This window comes from Zonotrichia leucophrys, chromosome Z (genome assembly GCF_028769735.1).
Source record: "Zonotrichia leucophrys gambelii isolate GWCS_2022_RI chromosome Z, RI_Zleu_2.0, whole genome shotgun sequence".
In the NCBI taxonomy this organism is placed as follows: Eukaryota; Metazoa; Chordata; class Aves; order Passeriformes; family Passerellidae; genus Zonotrichia; species Zonotrichia leucophrys.
Window position 1 is genome coordinate 28634410 of NC_088200.1, and position 22633 is coordinate 28657042.

Here is a 22633-nt window from a genome sequence, read left to right on the forward strand (position 1 = left end):
ACACCTTCCTTCAAGCTTCCAAGATCAAATGTCTGGACAAGACCTCCGCACTACAGTAAAGAGAAAGTATATAACAATAGCATAACGACTGAAGGCAAAAGACCAGGAATAAGACAAAAAATACGCAGCAATCAGGCAAAACATAGTTTCTCTTCAACATCAGAAGCAGAAATTCCCGAACAAAATTTAACAGTGATGTCCTAAGGTGACAAATGAAAAATGCTTTGGTTTATTTTCATATAGGAGCAAGAGAGAAACCATGCCTACTCCAGAAAACTCAGGTTTTACCCTCATCAAACAGGAACAACATTTCTCAGCTAAAAGGTTAAATGCTGACTAGAGAATCACAGAATGATTTAAGCTGGAAAAGACCTCTAAGATCTTTGAGTACAACCTTTGACCTATCACCACCTTGTAAACTAGATCACGGCACTAAGAGCCATGTCCAGTTGTTTCTTGAACACCTCCAGGGATGGTGACTCCCTCGGTGGTGATTCCAATGTTTAACAACTGTTTTCATTAAGAAATTCTTCCTGATGTCCAGTCTGTACCTCCGCTAGTGCAGCTCAAGGCCATGTCTTCTCATCCTGTCACTGGTTGACACGAAGAAGAGAGCGACCCCTACCTGGCCACAGCCTCCTTTCAGGCAGTTGTAGAGAGTGATCAAGCCACCTTCCCTTCTCCAGACTAAATACTCCCTCAACTCAGGAGTTTCCTCAGCTGCTCCCACAGCACTTGTGCCCCAGACCCTGCCCCAGCTCCATTGCCCTTCTCTGGACTCTCTCCAGCCCCTCAGGGCCTTTCCTGCAGTGAGGGCCCAGCCCTGGGCACAGCACTGGAGGTGCGGCCTCAGCAGGGCCCAGCACAGGGGGACAATCCCTGCCCTGGCCCTGCTGGCCACAGCATTGCTGATCCAGGCCAGGATGCCATTGGCCTTCTTGGCCCCCTGGGCACAGCCTGGCTCATGTTCAGCTGCTGTCACCAGCACGCCCAGCTCCTTTCCAGCCACTCTGCCCCAGCCTGTGGAGCTGCCTGGGGCTGTTGTGACCCAAGGGCAGGACCTGGCACTGGGCCTTGTTGAACTTCACTCCATTGGCCTCAGCCATGATGCAGTCTGCCCAGATCCCCCTGCAGAGCCTTTCCTACCCTGCAGGAGATCAACAATCCCACCCAACTGGCTGTCATCTGCAAACAAAGAATGCACTTGATCCCCTTTTCTAGATCATCAATAAAGATATTAAACAAAAATGGGTCCCATAGAGTAGAGTCCTGGGGAACGCTACTAGTGACCATCGACTTTTGGAACAAAATAAACTTTTGGAAGCTTGCTTTTGCTCTCTTACCAGACAATGAAAAGGTAAGGGAACTAGCATTTTTCTACAATATTTCATATAAGAAATCAGATTAGATAAGTTTTAAATATAGACATGCAAACACCTATAGGTCAAAGGAAAAAGGAAGTAAAAGGTGCAGTAAAAAATTCTGACAATCCCTCTGTCTTTGAGAAGAGACAAATGGATGAAAACGACAAATCAAGTGTTCTGGATTACTCCTCATCATGAGCCAAAACTCCCCACTAAGATAAGATTTCTCGAAACACACATACCCCTATGATCAGAAAATGTTAGGAGACTTTAACAAGGATCTGCTATCTGCTATTGAATCACAGATTCAATTTTTGATTAAAAAATTGTATTTATCTACATGAATTAAATATTTCATACAGATTAGGTAGCAGAACATATAAACTAGACTGCAAATGATTCACCTTATTTTTTAAAAAAATCCAAAAAGTGATATTATAACACACTTAAGCAGTATCTACACTATGTCTGAGTGGTCCCTTTATGAAAGAAAACCTACTGGGTTTTTTTTTGCAGAATGTATGCTCAAACAGGAACATGTATGTTTAAATCCATGGACCAGTGGGCAGTAAAGAGGAAATGCTATGCCTTTCACATGTACTTATCACAAAGCATTCTTGGAACAAGTTCAGGTAAGAAAACTACTATGCAACTAGATGTCCTGAAACTTTCTTCAAGAACCAAGTCAAATTCTACTCCAGATAATTTAGGAGCGGTTACAAGCTCACTGAAAAATCTAATAAATATCGTCTATATTAAGTCTACTATATTTACATAAATAATAAATAAGATATACAGAAATTTAGAATATGAAGATCTAGGTGGGTTTCAAATTAGAAGAATATTAGACTCCATGAGAACTCTTCATGGGAGACTGTTTTCTTGCTTCTAACAAGCAACCTCACTTGAGACTCAGAGTGAGAATTGGATGCCAAATAGGTTGCCTGTATGTAGAAAAGTTTAAAAAAATCCTACAACCATAAAACAACCATTGCTCCAGAATCCAATAAACCCAACAAGAGAACAGCTCTCAAAGAATATAACTCATTATAAGTTGGCTGCCTTTGCAACACTTTCAGTGGTGCAGTAAATATATTGGTTTTGACAAATGTTCAGATAGTTACCTGAGCCAGTTCTCATAAGTGAAAGTTTATACATACAATAAACACAAGGAACTTACACTTCCTTGAGCTGACACGTGAGCCATACTAAAATTACAGTCCAGTTTGTATTTCTGTGTAACTCAACCACTGCAATTCAAAAACTTACATTAAGGAGATACACCACATGCCTTCCACTCCTCCTCCTTTTTACCCTTTGTTCTTTGAGGTCAGGATTTATACAGCTATTCTCAACTTTATCTGCTGAGATTTTTAACTACAGCTGTACTAATCTATCATTTTAAAATTTAAAATAACTAACAATTTAAAACAACTGATAGTTATGAGGAGATTTAGACATGCATGTTTTATAAACCAAGGAATAAATGCCATACCTCCAAGTTCTTTTACGTTCAAAATTGCATTCTGGAATGGCACTGCTTTTATACTAAAACCTAAGGAGAGAAATACAGAATATTAGTAAGCTATTTGTTAAAGGGGCCATTTGGAATCAACTGCACATATTCAGAAAAAACAACTTTTTCCATCAAGAACCAAGATTTTGCCTGAGAAATTCCATTTCAATAGGTTTAAAAAGTAGTTCAAAGGCAGTGGGAAGGGGGTAAGAGGTGGAGGAGTGCCACAGAGTGGAACAAGAATAACTCAGGATAAGAAAGTAATTTTCAATTACAAGTACTTGGCACACAAAATTTAGCACCAAACTTCCATCCAGATCTTCTGCCAGAATATACTTCTATAAAATCATCTTTTACTGCATCTAGAGCTAAAGTGGACAATCCAGACTATCAATAATATGAGGTGATCGTTCTGCAAATTTTAGGAGACCTTGAAAACAATGTGCAATTCAAATGATTGTATTCTTCCATTTAAACTCCATAGGTTTTGGTTGCAACTGGATTATTAATTCTTTCCATAAATGTTATTAACTGAAAGATCCTTCTACAGACCTAAGTTGGATGTCTTAATGGTCATAAGCACACTGGAAATATCTAAGAGTCCTCTATTAGCCTGATTTTTGCTTAAAACTGAAGTAAAAATAAAACAAATCCAACCAAACAAAAAAAAACACTACCAAAATGTGACCTTTACCCTTAATTGAAAATTCAGACAGACAAAAGAACAGGAATGTGAAAGGCTCCCAGCCATACCAATGTATTACACACTACATTTTGCATGTTCAGTGCATACATATATATAAGCATACATAATACTTTATAAAGGAAAAATTATGTGCGCTCTTTCAGCAAAAAATATCCAGACAGACATTAAATTTATTTCCATCTAGTTTCAACATGATTACATACCTGTGAACTGAGTAAAGAGGTTTTGAGAAAATGTGCTTCACTTCACATTTATTAGCTATCACTTAAGAGAAACAAGATGTTTTTCCTCCCTGGTAGATGTTGCAGTACTCCTACTATGATCAGTGCTAGATACAATAGAGAAAAGTACAAGAAAATCTGAAGGGAATAACTATGAAATATTTTGGGGACTGTTATCTTTAGAGAAATCCTAAACTTGTTCTAAAAAAAGGTAAAAAATGGAATGGACCTGAGTGGCATTGATGAAAAAAGCAAAAATATACATTATAGCTTGAAACCTGAGTGGAGAAGTGGTCACATTGCATTCTTGGATTCTCCACAATATTGTCTGATATGCCACATTTAAGATTTATTATAAGCTGAGTACCCTAGATGTGCATCATTTTGGTTTGCCTGCCTAGTATTCTCCAGAGCTGGTTTTTATTCCTCAAGTTACCTAATCATATAATAGTATTTTATTGCATCTCTCTCTAGAAAAACAAAATCAATTTAATTTTTAATTAGCAGTATTTTCATTCCTTTCTCTGATAGCTCTATACTTCTATTTATATTGCTGTTACTATTTATTTCAGGGTCTAAAATATTTAGGTATAATCTATTTTAATCCCAGAGATAAAGCTCAAGAGAGGGATAAAAAAAATTTAAAAGGCTCATTACTCTACAGTTTCTTTCTAACTTTTTTGAGTTAGTCACCCTCTCATAGCTAACTGTCAGATCTCTCTAACTATTACAGAGGCCACAGGTTAACTATTCACAGGTTAATAAAAACACTATTTTCTTGTACCTGTTTTACATTTTAATTACATTTCTATTAAATAATTTTATGTTCTTGTAAATTAAGAAAACATACACTGAAAAGCAGTTAGGGTTGCCATGGCACAATCATGAAATTCAAGCCCATGAACCACATTTACAGCACAAAGCCATGTTACTGTAAACACAAGGTACTTGCACAACACTTGGTATCAGTTCCATCAGCAAACCAACCTTAACAATTGCTGCAGCCACTGAACCTGATTTCTTCAACCTCCATGACCTAATCTGCCCTCTTTCTGAACTTTCCAGACAGGTATTCCCTCCTCTTAATTCACGTGTCTTTTTCTGGTTTTTATGGTGCTGTTTTGTCCTTTGTTTGCTTTTTGTTTGTTGTTTTGGGGTTTTTTCAATCAAAACATGTTTTTCAGTATTAGGCATTCTGGTTCACCATTATCAAGATGCCTATTCAAATTTTTTGGACTTAAGATGCATCTAATCTGTGTTTGTAATGTCTGTTTTTATGTATCTCCTCAGTACCACTATAACTTTCTGTAAATTAATTATTTGATAACAATCTGCCCTTACTACATAAACAAGCCTGTTGCTCATCTAAAAAGCTGGGATTGTCACCAAAAATCGATATTTTCTTTTTTTTTTTTTTTTTTCGTTGCTAGCATATACCACAAGGCTATATGGACCAAGTACGTACAGAAACAAATCCCAATTAAAGTCTCACAGCATCACTGTCCTATTCTATTTTACAGCATATTCTCCTCCTTTTTCTCCAATACATAGTGAGACTGTTTAAAAATCAAAAGTAAAATGAGAAGAAACATTTTAATGTGTGTCTACAGCAGAGTACTACTGTATGTTATGGTTCTGCTTCATTAGACCACACATTTTTGATGTCTAACATATTCCAAATTGCATGTTCTCATGGATATTCCCCATATATGAACAAATACTGAAAGAAAGTAGTGGTAGCTTCAAAGTGATCCATTAGGTACTTTCAACAGCAAGACAAGTAAGCTGAAGTTCCCTACAGGCTTTGCTATGTGTTTCAGCAGTCATCCTTGGACAATATCCCAGCACACCATGAAATAAAGGGAGCATCCTACCTGTGGTAGACACAATATTCTCTGCGCTTTCACTGCAGAGCTGAGACAGAAGACTTGTCTTGCCAGAGCCAGAGAGGCCTATGCAAACCAAGTCATACTCAGGTCGTGGTGGTGGCGGTCCCTTGCAGCAAAGTGCTCTAAAACACTGCCAGGATAGGGCAAAACAAAAACAAAAGGAAGAGGTTAGTTTTCTTTTTTGGCAAATGTTTATTTCTTTAACTTTCTAAGAAGGAAGTTTATAAACCTGAAGGCATTGGAGAGAAACAAAGTATTATTTCAACTTATTACTTTGACTAAATCAACAATTAATAGACTAAGACCAGCTCAACTAAAATCTAGAAAAACTTTATAACAAAACAAGTACACATGTTAACTTTTCACCTAAACATCAAAAAGCTGTGTGTCCGTTTCCCAAGTAGCACAAACTGCTCACACCACGAGACAGGCTCATGCCCTATACAGCTCTGCAGCTGATTATGCATGAGTTTCCTTCCTGTGTTAATTTCATGCAATACCTGGTGTGAATATCAGAGCCAGTCCTGAGCAGCTATTGACCAGGCTCTACCTGTTGTCACAGAGAAGAATCAGAGACCTTTGCTCCACTAATATCCTTTCTGGGCTTGCTTTGTCATGCATTTCAGCTCAGAACAACAGCTTGTAAATAAATAAATAAATAAACAAATAAATCTTTCTGGACATAGATCTAGTAAAATCCAGATAGATATCTCACTTTCCCTGCAGAAGTGCAAATTAATCACAATGTAAACAAATAAATCTCTCTACACAAAGCCTACTTCAGATTTCTGCTCACTTCTCTTAAACAGTTTTGCCAAAGTAGGCCAAGTTTTCCGAAGGGTTCCTTAGGCCCTCATTAAGTTCTTCAGTTCTTTGTTTATATGCAATTTAGAAATATTTAATGTAAAAATCTAAGAGCATACAATTCCAGGAAAGCTGGGAAATTTATATTTTATGTATGGAGCATAATTACCCACTGATTTCCAAGGCAGACTTCCACCACTCCAATAGACATAGACATAAATAACTTTTTCCCCAGTATCTGCCACCTTTATATCAAAGAAAGACATCTGCTCTAATAGGGAAGGGAAAACATGTCTGTGCAATGAGCCCTTTCTCACACATTCTGTTTTTACATAGCCCCAGCTCTTTATTTCCATCTTAACCACAAGTCTGCACTGCACTGATTGCGGGAAAAGAAAACCAGTCTTTACAACCTTAACCTAGTTTGTCTTGACAACTGCCCAGGTTTTCTCACTGAGGGCTACTGGAGGAGCAGAGAAACTGAACTGATGTCAGCAAGGCTCTAATGCAAACAGTGGGGTCTGACCCTGTGAGCAAGTCGTCCAGTGAGAATGTGATTATAAAAGGACGGCTCACTCAACACAGAACTTTAATTGGATTCTTTCAGTATAGATGGTAAGCTATTACACATGCTGCCAAAACAGTTTTCATTGCTTTGAAGCAGCAAAAGATAAATTCAGTGAAAGCTACAAAACTACTTCAGCATCTTTTAAAAGAGTGAAAAGCAACACTTCAGAAGAAGTAAGAATATGTACAATAATATTTAAGCTGAATAAAAGCAGCAGATTTAAAAAATAATAGTTTTGCCTCTATGAAGATTTGATTCAGAAATTATTTTCCTTAAGGTTTGCTCTTGTATATGTCCATATCTCAAAGGAATAAACTTGTCTATTAGCTTTATTTACTGCTGTTCTATTCATTACTTGTTTATACTCATCTCACAGGTTCTACAAAGCCACAGCAAACATTCTACAGTGGTACTTAAGTGAGAAAGGCCAACTGAGTTCATTGAAAAAGATAAACTCCTTTAAATAGAGTTTCCATTTAATGGATATCAAGCTGAAGGGCCGCATGAAATCCTTCAGAGCTTGCCAGAGCTCCTGAGGCTGTGTGTCAGACCCTCTATAGCCAGTCTTTAAAAGGATTCCATTTCTCCCTGTCATCATGGCATCTTTGCAACAACCTCTTGATGTGACATTGAAAAACATAAAGGAATAGATGAGCTGATGGAATTCTGTGCTTCTCTGTCCAGCCACTGTGCTGGTTCTTATGCAACCAAATGTGACACTTGAGCCCTGACAGCAACTAATGACATATAGTTCTGTGAAAGATAATTTCTGCTCTTTGTAAAACATATATGGAGGCTCTGTGGGTGACAGGCAGGTTTGTGAAATTCAGTATCTCTCTACTGCAAACTCCTTAAGTCCAACTTAGACTGGAGAATCTTTATATGCTGTGAGTGAAACACATGATCAAAAATCTCCAAAGCAGCATATTTAGACTCATCACCCCTCACTTATCCTTCACTATTAAGCACAGTTAGGCAATGAAATTTCATACAGACCCCTAGAAGACAGGAACATGGCTTCCCCCAGACCACCCTTGTATTTTATTTCGTATGATTCCCTTATCTTTGCTATGCTCATGACTTTGTCTTTCTGCTAGGTTAATTTCCTTCAGTAACTTGGTTTAGTTGTAATGAAAACATTTTTTTTAATATTATAGCTTCAAAAAGCTGCTGAAACTTAAGCTATTGTGTATAGCACTTAGCAGAAGATGAGATGAGAAATTCTAGAGTACATTGTAGAGGATGCTTGTAAAAACAGATTTGGACTTAATAAAGTTGTTTTGCAACCCTCCCTACTCAAGCGCAATGAACATCTTTCCCATTGGAAATATCACTATACAAATAATCTGATCACTCCCTTCCTGTTCTCTAGCAGCCTCAAGTTACCTGCTCCCTAACAAAGTTAGGGCCATTTAAGTATCCATTATAGAGACTAAACCTTTATTGTCACAACTGTGGCAGCTGCATCTAGTAGCTACATAGTATCTGTGGGGAGTAGAAAACTCAGAAGTCGCAGACCATGCAAATAAAATTGCATCTTATATTCAGTATTTCATTGTAGATAGGAAATGCATCCTAAAATAATTTATAACCATGGACTAGAGCTACATATTATTTAAGATGTCGTAACATATTACAATGCACTCTGAAAACCATAAAACTGCAAGAAAAGTGTACCAGTAACTAAAGAAGTAATTCCACAATTCTAAAACACAAATACATCAAAAACATTAAGAGAGTTGCTTAATTCACAACTAGTGGTCAGTTCTTTCCCAAACCAGCATACTTTCCACTCCATTTAGCCAACCCAAAAGGCATAAAAGAAGCTCAAATTAACTTGCCAGATATAGACCTGGAAGTCTTCTCCATTGATTCCCAAACTTGATTTGCTCAATGGGCAATAAAATCATGCCTTTTAGGTATTGCAAAACAAACTCTAAACCCAAACAGTGCCTCTTAGAGAAAGTGTTGGAGCAGACAGAAAAAAAACCATTGGACTACTGCAAATACAGGGTCAAGCAGAGCTAGTCAGCACAGTCACTGAAATGTTGTTTAGGATATGGTCATGTACTCAGACCCCACTGCTAGCAACAAAAGCTGAACATTTTTCTGAGCCTTCTCATCTTATCAGGGTAAGACCTTACTTAGTATAAAGGAAATGACATGTCAAATAGTCAGTTTTCATAATTTTTGAGAATATCACACTTAAAGCTGCAGCCACTGGATGAGGGAAATAGGCATGAAAAGAGAGGCAGGCAGGAAGAGTCAGGAATTCATTTTTTAATGAACAAACATATTTTTAAGTACAGAAAATAAAACAATAAGGTACCTTTAAAAATGTATGCATTTAATCAGTTTTTGAAAAAAAGGATGGATTAATCCAGAAAACTGGGAGTAATAGGTGCTTCAGCCTGTAGAAATCTTCGCAATATTCAGCAACACTGTTACTTTCCTTTTACTTGTCAGTGTGCAGGAATGCTGAATATGCATGTATCACCATTTTTTAAGAGTTAAGGGAAGAAGCTAGCCAGTTCTACTCCTCCTCACAGATTCCCAACCCAACAAGATGATTCTGAGTTTTAGGCACAACAGTATTTATGCTGACAATCCTAGATTGTGTCCCTTTAAAGACCTATGGAGATTTCTTCTGGGAAAAGCATATTGTGTTTATAGCAGGGATGGCCAAACACTTCTGATATATGTGCCACTCAGAGATCACAGATTGAAGATCTGGGCAGCAAATGTCCCTAAATTAGTACTCTCTACAACACATTAAACTGCCTCCAGCTCTTGAGTCTGTTTTTGCCTACTCATTGTACTTCTCGTTTCACTCTCCTTTTTGGGGTGAAATACTCCATTATTTCTGCTTTGTTCTGGACCCATCTCCTGTCTGTTTCTTTTGTTGCCACTATTTAATAGGGACAAACAGAAGCAAGGGATTTCATGCTTAGTTGGTTAAACACACACACACTCATGGAAAAATACTTTAAGTTAGTGCAGCACTAATGCTAACAAACCATGCATTCAGAGCCCTTGAAATACAGAATTAAGGTTGAAAGCTCAATCCTAACTCTGCTCCCTTCCCCCTCTCTTGGTTTTACTTACGGATATGGTCTCCTTTTACGATTTATTTTTCATTTAAGGTATCTTTAAACAAACAGACTTCCAGTACCTGCACACACATCCAGACAACTAGTCAGTCATCTGAAACTGTTGATAAAACTCAAGGAGTTCATTAAAAAAGTAAAATTTGCACACAGTAGGTTTCATAGCTCTGATGTTGTCTGAGATCAAGCAAGCACAAGAAACCTCAAACCTTGAAGAGGTAATGTGAAGGGGGGGGACAATGACACAAGACGGACAGTCATAATGTTAATGATAGGAAACAACTGGGAACAACCGTGGCATAATTGAATGCAAGTAATAAAAGACACAAGGCACCAGAATGAAATTATACATTGTGCAGGGTCTGGTGGTGGGGGGGGCGTGATGGATATATATAAATAAACTAAATTGTAACTGTATTAATACCTTAACTTTAAATTAGTACAACAAAATTCCATGCATTTCACAGTGTGAGCTAAATATGCAGGCTCCTCAGTTTCCATACTGCTGTACAGGTAGTTATACCTCTAAAAAAAAAAAAACAAAACCATACAGGATTCATCTTCATCTATATGACTTCATTAATAAGGACAAAACCTAGGATTGCTGTTCATTTTGTGGCTACTTGAAAGAGATGAATGTAGATGCATGTAGCCACTGTCAGCCTGAGTGATGTCCGGCACAGGTAAAAATCCCAGCATCATGACTAGACACCTTCTCCGACTGCCCATAACTTCATTAAGCAGTGACCACTATTCTCAAGATCCTCCACTCCAATAAAAGCCCGAACTCCAATGGAAGGCTCAAGGTCTCCTAACCTGCAACATCACTCCTCGCACAGGATAAAGCAATCCTCTAGTTTAACCTGGCTAAGGAGTGAGTGGCCAGCCCACAGATTGAACCAAAAGCACTCCTTCTCCACGAGCACCTACTCCTTTTCAACTTTATATCAGCCTGTGCTGCAGAAAAACCAACAAGTACAGGCATTAAAGACAGGATAATATAAAAAAGGACAGAAGAAAACAGTTTCTCAAGGAAGTGAGGCAGTTTTAAAGAGCAAAGAGTCCTGGTGATATCCCACCTCACAGAAATCATAGAATCATAGAATTGATTGGGATGGAAGGGACCATAAAGATCATCTAGGTCCTGCTGCCCTGCCAGGGGCCAAGACACCTTTCACCATACAAGTTTGCTCAAAGCCACACCCAACACTTCCTAGGAAGAATCACCACAACACTCTGGACAATCTGCTTCCGAGTCTCACTAACCTCACAGTAAAGAATTTCTTCCTAACACCTTATATAAATCTACCTTCTTTTAGTTTAAAACCATTCCCCTTGTCCTATCACTACATGCGCTTGTCAAAAGTGCCTCACAGCTTTCTTGGCTGCTCATTTCAGCACTACTGGAAGGTGCCATAATCTTGAAGCATTTTCTTCTCCAGGCCGAGTGAGCCCAGCTCTCTCAGCCTGTCTTCATAGAAGAGATGCTCAGGCCTCCTCTGGACCAACTCCAAAAGTTCCATTGCCTTCCTCTGCTAGGGACCCCAGGGCAGCATACAGCAAGTGGGGTCTCACCAGAGCAGAGGAGAAGGGCACAATCCCCCTCCTCTTCCCTGCTGGCCACATCCCTCTGGATGCAACCCAGGACACGTGTGGCTCTCTGGACCGTGAGTGCACATGGCTAGGTCATGTCCAGCCTCCCACGCACCAGCACCCCCAAGTTCTTCTCAGCAGAGCTGCTCACAACCTATTCTCTGCTCACAACCTATTCTCTGCCCAGCCTGAGGTGCTTGGGATTGTCTTGCCTCAGGTGCAGAGCCTTGCACTTGACCTTGTCAAATTTCAAGTAGTTCACATAGATCCTCTTCTATTACAGGCATGAAGTAACAACATATGGTCCAGAGCAGGAATCTCAAATTCTGCCTTCTGACCATGAAGAAATACATTTGGATTCATTGGTTGTAATTGTTTACCGTCCCTTATCAAAAGCCTCTTGGTATTTCAGCACAGCCAGATTCTGGAATCTCAAAGGAAGCAATAGCCTTAAAAAACTTTCAACATCCCTTGTAGTCCCACACGAACAAGACACATGACACAGGCTCAAGCACTAAAACCAGACAAATGACAGAGACATATTCATGTTTTAACATATTTGATAACTCTGCTACCAACAGAGAAGGCTTACAGGAAATACAGTTAAAAAGAAAGAACTGCATGACTTCTGACAGGCCAAATAAGACACTGCTATTCAGAGCTATAATTCCAAAGGACTTCATGGTCATGATAATACAATTACAGTGGGTAAAATTGCAGGAGATAATTTGTTTTATCTGATATCAGATGAACTGCTCTTAGATGAAGGCTTGACGCAAAGTTCAGGAACCATAAAAATTCAATAAATGCAGCCAAAGACATAACTTCCCTAGAAGAAGCTGTAAGGCAACAGGAGTCCTTTTCCTACCATCAGCCAAAATAAGCCACAAACCTCACATCCAAAATGGAAAATGAGCCTCTCTGACCTTAATCTCTTGCCCACTCCCTATAAAATCAAAACCAAATTATGATTCTCCCTTACATTCACACTAGAAGAAAGAATGAAGTAATAAATATCAAGTTCTAGATATACTCAGATATTCAGTGAAGTAGTATGATTTAAAAGCCTACATAAAATTAAATGGCAGACAGCTATGATAAACCAAAGCTGAGTCAGCAAACAGTTATAAGCACATGCACAGGTGGTACTCTGAACAGAAGACAATCACTTGCTTCAGTGCAGTGTCAAGTCAAGCTCTAAGGGGGCTTTTGGACACTTCTAAGTTCCATCAAGTGTAGAATTATTGCTGAAGTTGTTTCCTCTCTGACAGTTTGCTTTCCACTTGTTTTATTGCACAAGAGTAACTCATTCAATCCACCCGTCCATTCACATTTAACAGCAAGAGACAAAGACAACAAAAAAAGATGAATGAAAGCCTTTGCAAACAGTTTGTTTCACAACTTAAGGACACACAACCACACTAAAAAAAGCCTGAAGAATCATCGAAAATACCAGCAGAAAAGGCAGTAGCAGCACCACCCAAATGTGCAAAAGTTAAGGATGTGACACTTCCTGTCAGTTCTAACTTCTGGTAGGATAAAATATGTATACATTTTTTTCTTAATACACCCCCTCAAAAAACCCACACAAATAACAACAACTAAAACAAAATCACACCTTTGAGCTTTCAGGCTTGCTAAAAGCCATCCCTGCAGAGTTTCTGAAACAAAATATAAAAAGCTTTTCCATTTTTTATGTGTGCTACAAGATGGGTTACCAAACAATTTTTTTTCAGCATTGAATGAATAATTCTGTTCTGTTCACATGTCATCACAAAAGCAGAAAGAAGCATATAGGCAACTTGGTGTTATTTGATTTTTTTTCTGAGCTGCCTACTCGACTGCATGCCACCTACATGCAACAGCATCCTTTGTTTCTTTTTTCTCCTCAAAAACTATTCAAAAGTACTTCCAAGACCTTGGACATTAGTATTCGACATACATGGCATACATAGGATGACTTTGGTAACAATATCAAAAAGAGGATTTATTGAAACAGTAGAGTGACATCTTTAAGCCCTATGCCAGAATGCGTCAAAGGAAAAAATTAGAGAAATATATCTGGTGTAAAGAGGAATCTGGCTGTAGACTAGATGGAGGTAAATGAAGACTTGCATTGTATTCCATGCATTTAAAAACTAAAGAACAAGAAAAGTTACTGCTGCTGTCCTACTCTTAAAATATGCAGGCGAATTCAAAGTACATTAAGAGAATAAGACCCATCATTGCCCTGTGAAGTGAAACTTCTGCATTTTGCAAAAGGATCTATATAACAAAATGGTCTAAAAAAAACCCAGTTAAGTTAAAATAAACACAAATTAATTTGAAACATACTTGAAAAAAGCATGGCAACAGCCAAGCAAAAACAAGAGAAGTCTGTCCTCATGCACTAACAGCCAGAAGATCTCAAGGGGGATTCAGGTGATACCAGTGAATAAACCCCTGAAAAAAGTAGCAAGATCTGAATTCTTCCATCCCTTGTATCAGTAACATTATAGAAACAGGCAAACTCCAGTGTATTTTTCCCAACCAGTTTCGTCCAAAGCTTTCAGAGTTGTTTGGCATCATAATCATAAATAAAAGAAAACAATTCCTGGGCTGCGTGTTTCTCTTGAGTATCAAAAAGCAAAGTAACCTAGAGAAACTCTAAGTGTTTTGAGGGAAGAAGAAGAAATAACTTATGTTTACTTGAGGCAAAGTTTCCTCTGAGATTAAGCCCCAAGACACATCTTGATCCTTCTCATGAAAGATTTCAAAACTAACACTTGACATCAAATCTGAGAGAAAATAGGAAAAATCTCTGAGGACAGAGGTCCAGACTGTTTTCTATGAAGTCTGGTCTTACTGAACAAGTTCATAGCTGAGATAGAATAGTAAGTACAAGACTGTAAGTATCAAGGTAAAAAAACTGTACAAAGAAATCCCAAACTAAACCAACAAACCAACCAACTAACCAACCAAAAACACCATCCAACAACAAACCAAATGCACACAAACAAACAAGAAAAGAAAAAACAAAAAAAAACCCCCAAAACTCAAATAAACAAAAAATAAATAAACAGGGAGAGGGAGAAGAAAAGGATCCATTGACATCTGTGGGGCAGGGGCAAGCCACAAACATGAGAGCTTTAGAATCAATTTGCAAAATATCATTAAGAAAAATTAAACACAATCATGACAGTGTGACTATACATTAAGAGGCAAAGTACAATTTCAACTGTGACTTTAAAACCTGCTCAGGAATCCCAGCTGCTCTCTACTCATGCATACCAAACCAAGAACTGAACAAACCAACGAATGCTTGATTACCCTAATATTATCAGGGGATAAGGAAAGAAGACATAAGTAGAAACTAATGCAACAAAAGTTACTAAAATAGCAACAGTGTATGGACTTAATATCTAAATAGCTTTACTAGTATACACAATCCAACAAGAAGTAATCGGAGGATTTAGATAATAGAAGGAGGTGGACAGAACAAGGACAGCCTGATTTTGCAGACTGTGCAAGTCTTCTGGCCAAAGAATTCTTCTGCTTGGAACACTAAAGACAATACTGCTTTTCAACACCAGAAAATGGAGCAAAAATTATCCTAATATTAGTGCAGTCACAAATGGGAGATCCAGTAAACTATTACCAGTTCATGGCATTACCAGCCTCCAGTGCTGAATTTGAAACACTAGGTAATTGCAGGCTAAAAGATCTCTTATGCATTAGGTTCCCTATGAATTATTTCAATTTTATGTGGCCTTTTCCTCCTACTTTCCCAGTACACTACATTTACAAAAAATGAGAAACTTCAAGAGAATACCTGTTTTGACCAGAAGACTCTAGGGAATATTCACAGGAACCTCTCTTCCCACCCCCTTATACAGCATAACAGTTTTACTTGGCTAGCACAGCACATTACTACCATGGGAGGAAACAGACCAACCCACACAAAAACATTAATCCAAAATATACAATTAGAGGAAGGCATATGAATCTCAAGTACCATTAAAAATTCTTCAAATTTTAATCAATGAGAGCCTCTTGGAATGAAGAACAGGTTTAGCCTCAATCAAACTCTTAATGAGCTAGGTTTGAGAAACTTCAGCCATTGAAAACATCTCATGCTCCAACACAGGCATTTCACATTTCTCCTATCTCCAGTTGCAAGTTTGGATATTTTTTCTGCCTACATATGGCATGTCTGCCTACATGGAGCTTTTCAGCTGCCACCCTGCTGATGAAGACTCCTTTGGCTATTTTGTTCACTTAGAACTGCAAAATCAGAACTGAAATTTATTATTCCTGAGCATGCAAAAATCAAGGACTACATAGCCTTTAAACCATTTTAAAGAGAATGCTAAGAGATGCCCTACTTCTAGTGCCTGAAAGTTTGGGAAACACAACTGAGTTTGAGATGGGGATTTTCAGCTGATAGGGAAGGGAATAGGTCCTACAGAGAAATGTGTCAACTACAGATAATAGTTGTTTTCATGAGTTTGCACTGTTAAAAAAATAAAACCAAAGAAAAAAAAAGAAAAAAACCACAAAAACTGACACAACAACCACACAAAGGGGATATTTTTTTTCTTTTTTAGTAAGTATTGAACAATGCCTATTCATCTTTTTTAGTTAGGTGGGAAAAAAATCCCAAATAAATGATAAAAAATATTCTGCAGACAAATTCCAGACACACAGATTATGTTACCTTTGAAAAGCCATTGGCTGAATTTAAACTTTTTTTTAGGTGAAAATGGAAGTTGGCAAGAACCAGCTTTATTTTTTTGTAAAAACACCCATTATTGTGGTTTGCTCACAAAACAGCCTGCCATACAGCTATGCAGACTCATGGGTAAGTCAGTGTGCCTGCTGTGTGGTGCTGACAGCCCAAGCCAAGAAATTTCTCCTGGTGAAACAACCACCACTTTTTATCAATTAAGAGGCATGAAACACTTCAATCCACAAGAGTGTATCACTATGCCAGATTTTTTTTTTTTTTTAAGTCTCAGAACTGCTGAAAGCCTTTTAAGGGAAAATAAATTTTTCTCCTTTGAGTAGGTGCAGCCTCCAGTCAGCTCTAGGAAACTAACACTTTTAAAAGACGTCCTTCACCTGAGCCCTTCCTGTGCAATCTGTTTCCCAATGATACTGCTTTCAGGGAAAGCGTGATGAGTGTCTTGGTTTTTTTCAGATAATCATTATGCAACAGTTCCATAAAATTTTTTGTCATTTAAAAAAGCAACAGATTGTTACTTAAGAATACACCTGATGTTGATGAATACAATCACAAATCCAAGCAGAAATACACTTAACATGTTGCTCAGACAACTGAGCACAGCTCTGGGATGCTCGTTACCTCAGCTGATTTAATGTTTAGCTGTGGGAGATTTAATACATGTTCTAAGGAGGCTGCAGACACTTCAGTAAGAACTGGCTCACTGTTTCTTACAGGAACTAAAATTTTATCTTTTATTTTAGATCAGCATAAATCTTGCCAAGTTTGGAAACTCCTTTTTGCTGGCTAGAGAGAAAAAATCACTGAAGACCAGGGAGAATTGCCATAATGATGATAGTCTATGAGAGAAATATAAGCAATCTGTAGCTGGTAGCATAATTCTGAGTGAGACAATGAATAAAAACAGGCTTAAAAAATGGAAGACAGTTGTCTTTTAGAGACTAAGACATAGGATTAGTTGTAAAAGCAGCACACTGGCTTTAACGCAACCTTTTGTTTTAAGTATCTTAAATTTTTACATTCACTTTCCTAAAGATTACTAAAGCAGATTACTAAAGAATTGCAATAAAGAACTGGAAGCTGTGATTTTGAAATATAAAGGCATAATAAACTTAAACAGTGATGTTTCAGCAACTGCCAATTACTTACATATCATTAAATCAGTATTTTTGAAACACAGAGAACACACAGAACATGAGAGAAGATGCACACAGTTCTATTCATGCACTGAGATTTTTCACTGAAAAGGATGCTTTCACAGCCCACAAGTAATTCTTCAAAGCAATTTATTACAATGAAAAGAAACAAGACATGGAATATATCATACCACTTTATACAAGGACTAAGGAGTGCAGCACAGTTTGATTACGTTATTGGGGAACAGAATCACCAAGGATGTCAGAGGAAAATAACTGCTCTAAAACATGTCAAAAATCACTGTAACTGAAAAAGCACTGGAAGAATTTTACTTTCTTAAGTAATAATAATATAAGCCTCTTTATTTGAAGAAACATATAATTGATCAGGTTTCCTCATCCTCACAAGAAATTGTTAGGATTATGCCATCAAGATTATTGCCAGAAAAGCATAAAATCACAAATTATATCTTAAAGAGATCAACGCTTAGTCAGGAAGAAATGACAATCTATAAAAGCAGGGAAAGAGACATTACACCTTGGTTTCCTAGTGCATTGCCCACAATCCTTATCTGATACCTGGAGGTAGAATCATCATGCACATAGATGAACTTTTACATGAGAGGTTGAACAGAGAGAAGAACAGGATGTTGATGTACTTCTGTATTAAAACACTACCTCTGTAGACTAGTAGGAAGCAAAAACTCTGCCCCACACCCCACAGCCCAACAGAGTAAGAGCTGGTAGTGTGGCATCAGCTTTACATACAACCTTGGATAACCTGGCTTGGACTTGTACAGTTGAGCAGGAAGTACCAGGGACCTTCTGGATAGATAGGAATTAAAAGAAGAGATCCTCCAAGAATGCAGTCACTTCCAGTTCTGCAGGTCAAGAGCAGAAAGATCAGATTTTGAAGTACTTATTGCAAAGAAATGTCTTCTACTCATTCGTATACAACCATTTTATAAAACATATATAAATCAGAAAAAAATGCTGTTTGCATTCTCTGACAAGTTGAAATTTCTGGTGCCCAAAGGATAGCATGGGCTCCTAGATCTGCAACTGAGTAGAGGCAAATTGTGTTCAGGTCACTATCCTCAACTGATGTGTACCAAGAAAACAAAATTAAACAATATGGAGCTACATATAAAAAAAGCATGAGACTGACCATTCCTCAAGACTCACTGTTAGGCAGAACAATGAAGCCGAAGTTCTTCTGCTACTATTAATCACACTGATCAAATCTGAACATTTCCTAACAGCTACTGGTTTTCCTATTGAATTTTCCAAGTTCCTTACCACAGGAAACTAAACTATTTCAGACATTTTTTTAAAGAATTAAGTGTTCTCTCTTCAAAGTCAGAAATAATTTGATGGAGAAGAACAAAATATCTAGGCCTAGGGTTCAAAATTAAGTAAATAATGATAAATTCTAGAGAATATATGCTGTCTTGAGTCATTTTCCTAAAAAAACCTCTCAAAGGTCTTTGATATTAGGAGGTCAACTGTGATTTCAAAAACTAATGCACCTTTGCCTAAATCTTCAAACTGACACTAGCAGTAAATTAGGTTATTTTTAAATTCATTATTAGAAACAAATTTTATTAAATCTATTTTTAAATGTGCCTAACTTCACTAATTTGAGGCTAATGTAAAATTTAGAAAAAAGAGCAGGGAAAATACCCTAGGAAAATTAGCAGGAAGGGGGAAGAACATGTTGCTATTAATGTATTACTTCTAGTGAAATACCACTGAAGTTCAACATAATCCAAGCCATAGTGCAGTGCGTAAAGCAGCCAAGGGTCTAAGTTTCATACCCTAGCAGAAAAGCAATAATTACATGTCTTTTTTTTTTTTTTTTTATATCTTGTTCAGATTTGGAATTTAGTTGTGGCACTGATTCAACCTATATGTACTTCAAAAGAAGTACATCCTTCATGGAAACATAGTCTAAAGCAACAACGAAATGCAAACTTCAGTGCTAGTTTTGCTTTTAAAGACATCAAAAAATATGAGAACATGATTGCTATGTCCATCGAGCACAAGGGAACTAGAGCAATTTAAAGTAGTTTATTGTAAGAGGACACAACTGAGCTGAGAAGTCTCATATTTGACTTGTGTCCAGAAACAGGAATCAAAATGAACTATTAAGCTGTAGTCTAAATGTTTGAAGATTTTTTTCAGCTGGGGACATTGTAAAGCCTTAAATGGTAAAAACAGTTAAGTCCTATCCCAGTAAAAATCCTTGGAAAAATAATCTTTTACAAATAAGACGAAGTCCCAACAGACCATAAATTGATTTGGAAATGTTCACCTTAGAAAAATCACATTGATAGCAATTAGCACACCATTCAACAATATGAAATCAGGTAAATATTTTTGCACTAAGCATACATATGAACTCCATTGTAAAAACATTTAAACCTACTTGGCGTTCCAGGCACACTGAAGTATTTTAATGACAAATGTATCATGATTCTTCTTCCTGCTGTCTCCTGCTTTTCTCTTCTGTTAAACCTTACATTCCAGCCTAATAGCAATATATTTTCTCCTTCAATCAACCATACTATTCAGTGGCATTTCCTAGAAAAATTTTTCTTGTGTGTCAGATAAACACAGAAGAAAATCCTTCAGGGACAGCTTGATATACCACAGATGCCAGTTGAAATAATACTGAAGCAAGAAATTAAGAATTTCCTTAACAAACCTATCAGCAAAGAAAATGTGGTAAAAGTACATATTTTAGCAAAATTTAACTAAATCAAGCATGTGAGTTGGACTTCGTTCCATAATTTTAAAGCTATGTGGGTTCTGACGTATCAGAAAGGTCACGCAGTGGGAAAGACCAACCGTGAAAAAAACAAAAGTGAAGAAGTCTGCGTGCAAGAAGCAGCACTGCATTATTGTGCTATCTTGAATCTTTTAACTAGGAAACAAAAGCAGCTCATATGTGGCATTTTGGGATAGCAAAGAACTCTTCATAATTTTCTGGTTAAAAATAATTTGATGCTGCCTGGCTAGACAAAAACACTGACAAAAAAAAAAAAGGTTATCTTGCAGGTGTCACATAGGATCTCATTGACAGTAAACAAAAACATATTTCCTGGACAAACTGCTGAACTTATGTCAACAATTAAACACCCCATTAAATTAAACTATCTATAACAAAGAACTGTGTGAATTGGCAGTGCAACTCATTATTAGTGTTCTCATACAATTCTGTGCTTCCCACATTTTCAGGAATTAGACTGCAAGTTTCCCCATTTTTACATATATTTAAAGAATTTAACATTATTAGACTGTCACAGATGACTTATGATTTTTGGCAGGCCATCTGCTTTAATAGCTTTGAATTTCCCTTAAGTGCATGTTGTGGATGACTTATTTTAGCAGGAATTAACACTACCTTGAGGCTCAAACAAAATCTAAACTCTTAACTCCTTTGCATCACTAACATGCCAAGTGAAGGTCAGTGTTATACATGTGTTATGCACTTACGGTAGATTAAGCTGCATGACATGCTACATATATTGGACATTCTTTTGATCTTCATTTGAAGCCATTGATCTTTCTAAAGCAGAATAAGACCATCGCCATATACTTGGACTACATGCTTTGTATCTCTGGTCAGCAGAGTCAGAACTCAAGGAAAATTTCAAAGAAACACTTTTCCAGTTACATTAGGGTTAAAAATTAAGCAAGATTGCTCATGCTTGCCATTCCACAAATTCCAAATATATTTGAAAAGTCATATTAGTCCTATTCTGCATTCCAAATTCCTGCAATATTCATTAGTCTCAGTGTAAGAACCACCATGAGGGGAAGAGCAATTTGCTCATAACATTTCCTGTGTTGGTTGCACACTAGATCTACTTTTTTACTGTAGCATATTAGAGAATTTAATCAATCTTCCCAGAAAGAATGTCAGCAACAAGAGCTATTTCAGTGGCTCATTAGCTAGTTATTAGAAACAGACTTCATCACTGATATCTTAGGACAGTAAAAACAAAAACCAGATTGCATGGATTTGTTTTTAAAGAATTTGATGTCATCATTTTTGCCATTATAAATTGATACTGAAAACAAATATTGGCAAAGAAAGCAAACATCCTATACTTTCTGGATTTCTCCATTGACCACACATAGGGAAAAACACTTCTCCAACACTACAAAACACTCCTCTTCCAATACAGACATGAGATAACATTATTTTAAATATGAACAAACAAAACCTTTGATTTTCTATTCTGTCAAAGCGAAAAATGTCAGTTACAGTTTCACAACCACATTTTCCCCTCAAAAAAATACTGACATAATGATCCTGCAGTTTTCAACCACTTTACACCGCAGATCATGTGGCAGAACTGTCAGCTATACCCTTCAGTACTTTCTGCTCATTAGCTTGGGTGTTCTCCACATTGTAAATGAATGGGCACATAAATTTGTTCATCCCCAACATTGCAACACTTGAAAGTTCCATTCAGAAACCTGAGGATCTAAAAGTTCTAGAGGTATTCAACATCATAAAGGTGAAGATTACTGAATTATTTCACTGGATTTTTATACCCCGCCTAGAAAACACAGTTTTCTCTTTACCAGCTGAGCCAGTATTCAAATAATTTCTTTTAAATATCATTTATATTCATGAGTCTGTAGGGAGAGACTTTGGAATATGGCATCAAGTTCCAATCAGGTTTTTTCTGCAGTTTTTTATAGCCTGATAATAACAGTGCTTTGCTCACTTTGGTCAATGCTTCCATCCAAACAACCAAAGGAAAACGTTTCAATACTAAAGAGATGCTATTCCCCAGTTGTGCTTATTCTACAGTCACATCCTCCCAGGTTAAGAGGTACTTCATGGTAAAGGTCAAGTTTTTATTTTCAATATCAACATATACTATGTATATGTAGGACCCACAAAATGAACACACGAAGAAAAGGAGAATCTTCCGGATGGTGTAGCTTCATTCCTTCAGGGGGATTTGTTCATTTGTTGGGGGGAACGC

At 37.4% G+C, this 22633-nt stretch overlaps 1 protein-coding gene across 6 annotated transcripts in view; it reads right to left on the minus strand.

The window, feature by feature from the left end:
- ARL15 (ADP ribosylation factor like GTPase 15) overlaps positions 1-22633 on the minus strand; it is a 244918-nt gene that overhangs the window by 139665 nt on the left and 82620 nt on the right. For all 6 annotated transcript variants that reach the window (XM_064736165.1, XM_064736167.1, XM_064736163.1 and 3 more), the window contains 2 exons: positions 5682-5826; positions 2860-2919 (listed from right to left, as the gene is read on the minus strand). In XM_064736165.1, the coding sequence (XP_064592235.1) occupies positions 2860-2919; positions 5682-5826 (205 nt within the window). The remainder of the gene's footprint in view (positions 1-2859; positions 2920-5681; positions 5827-22633) is intronic.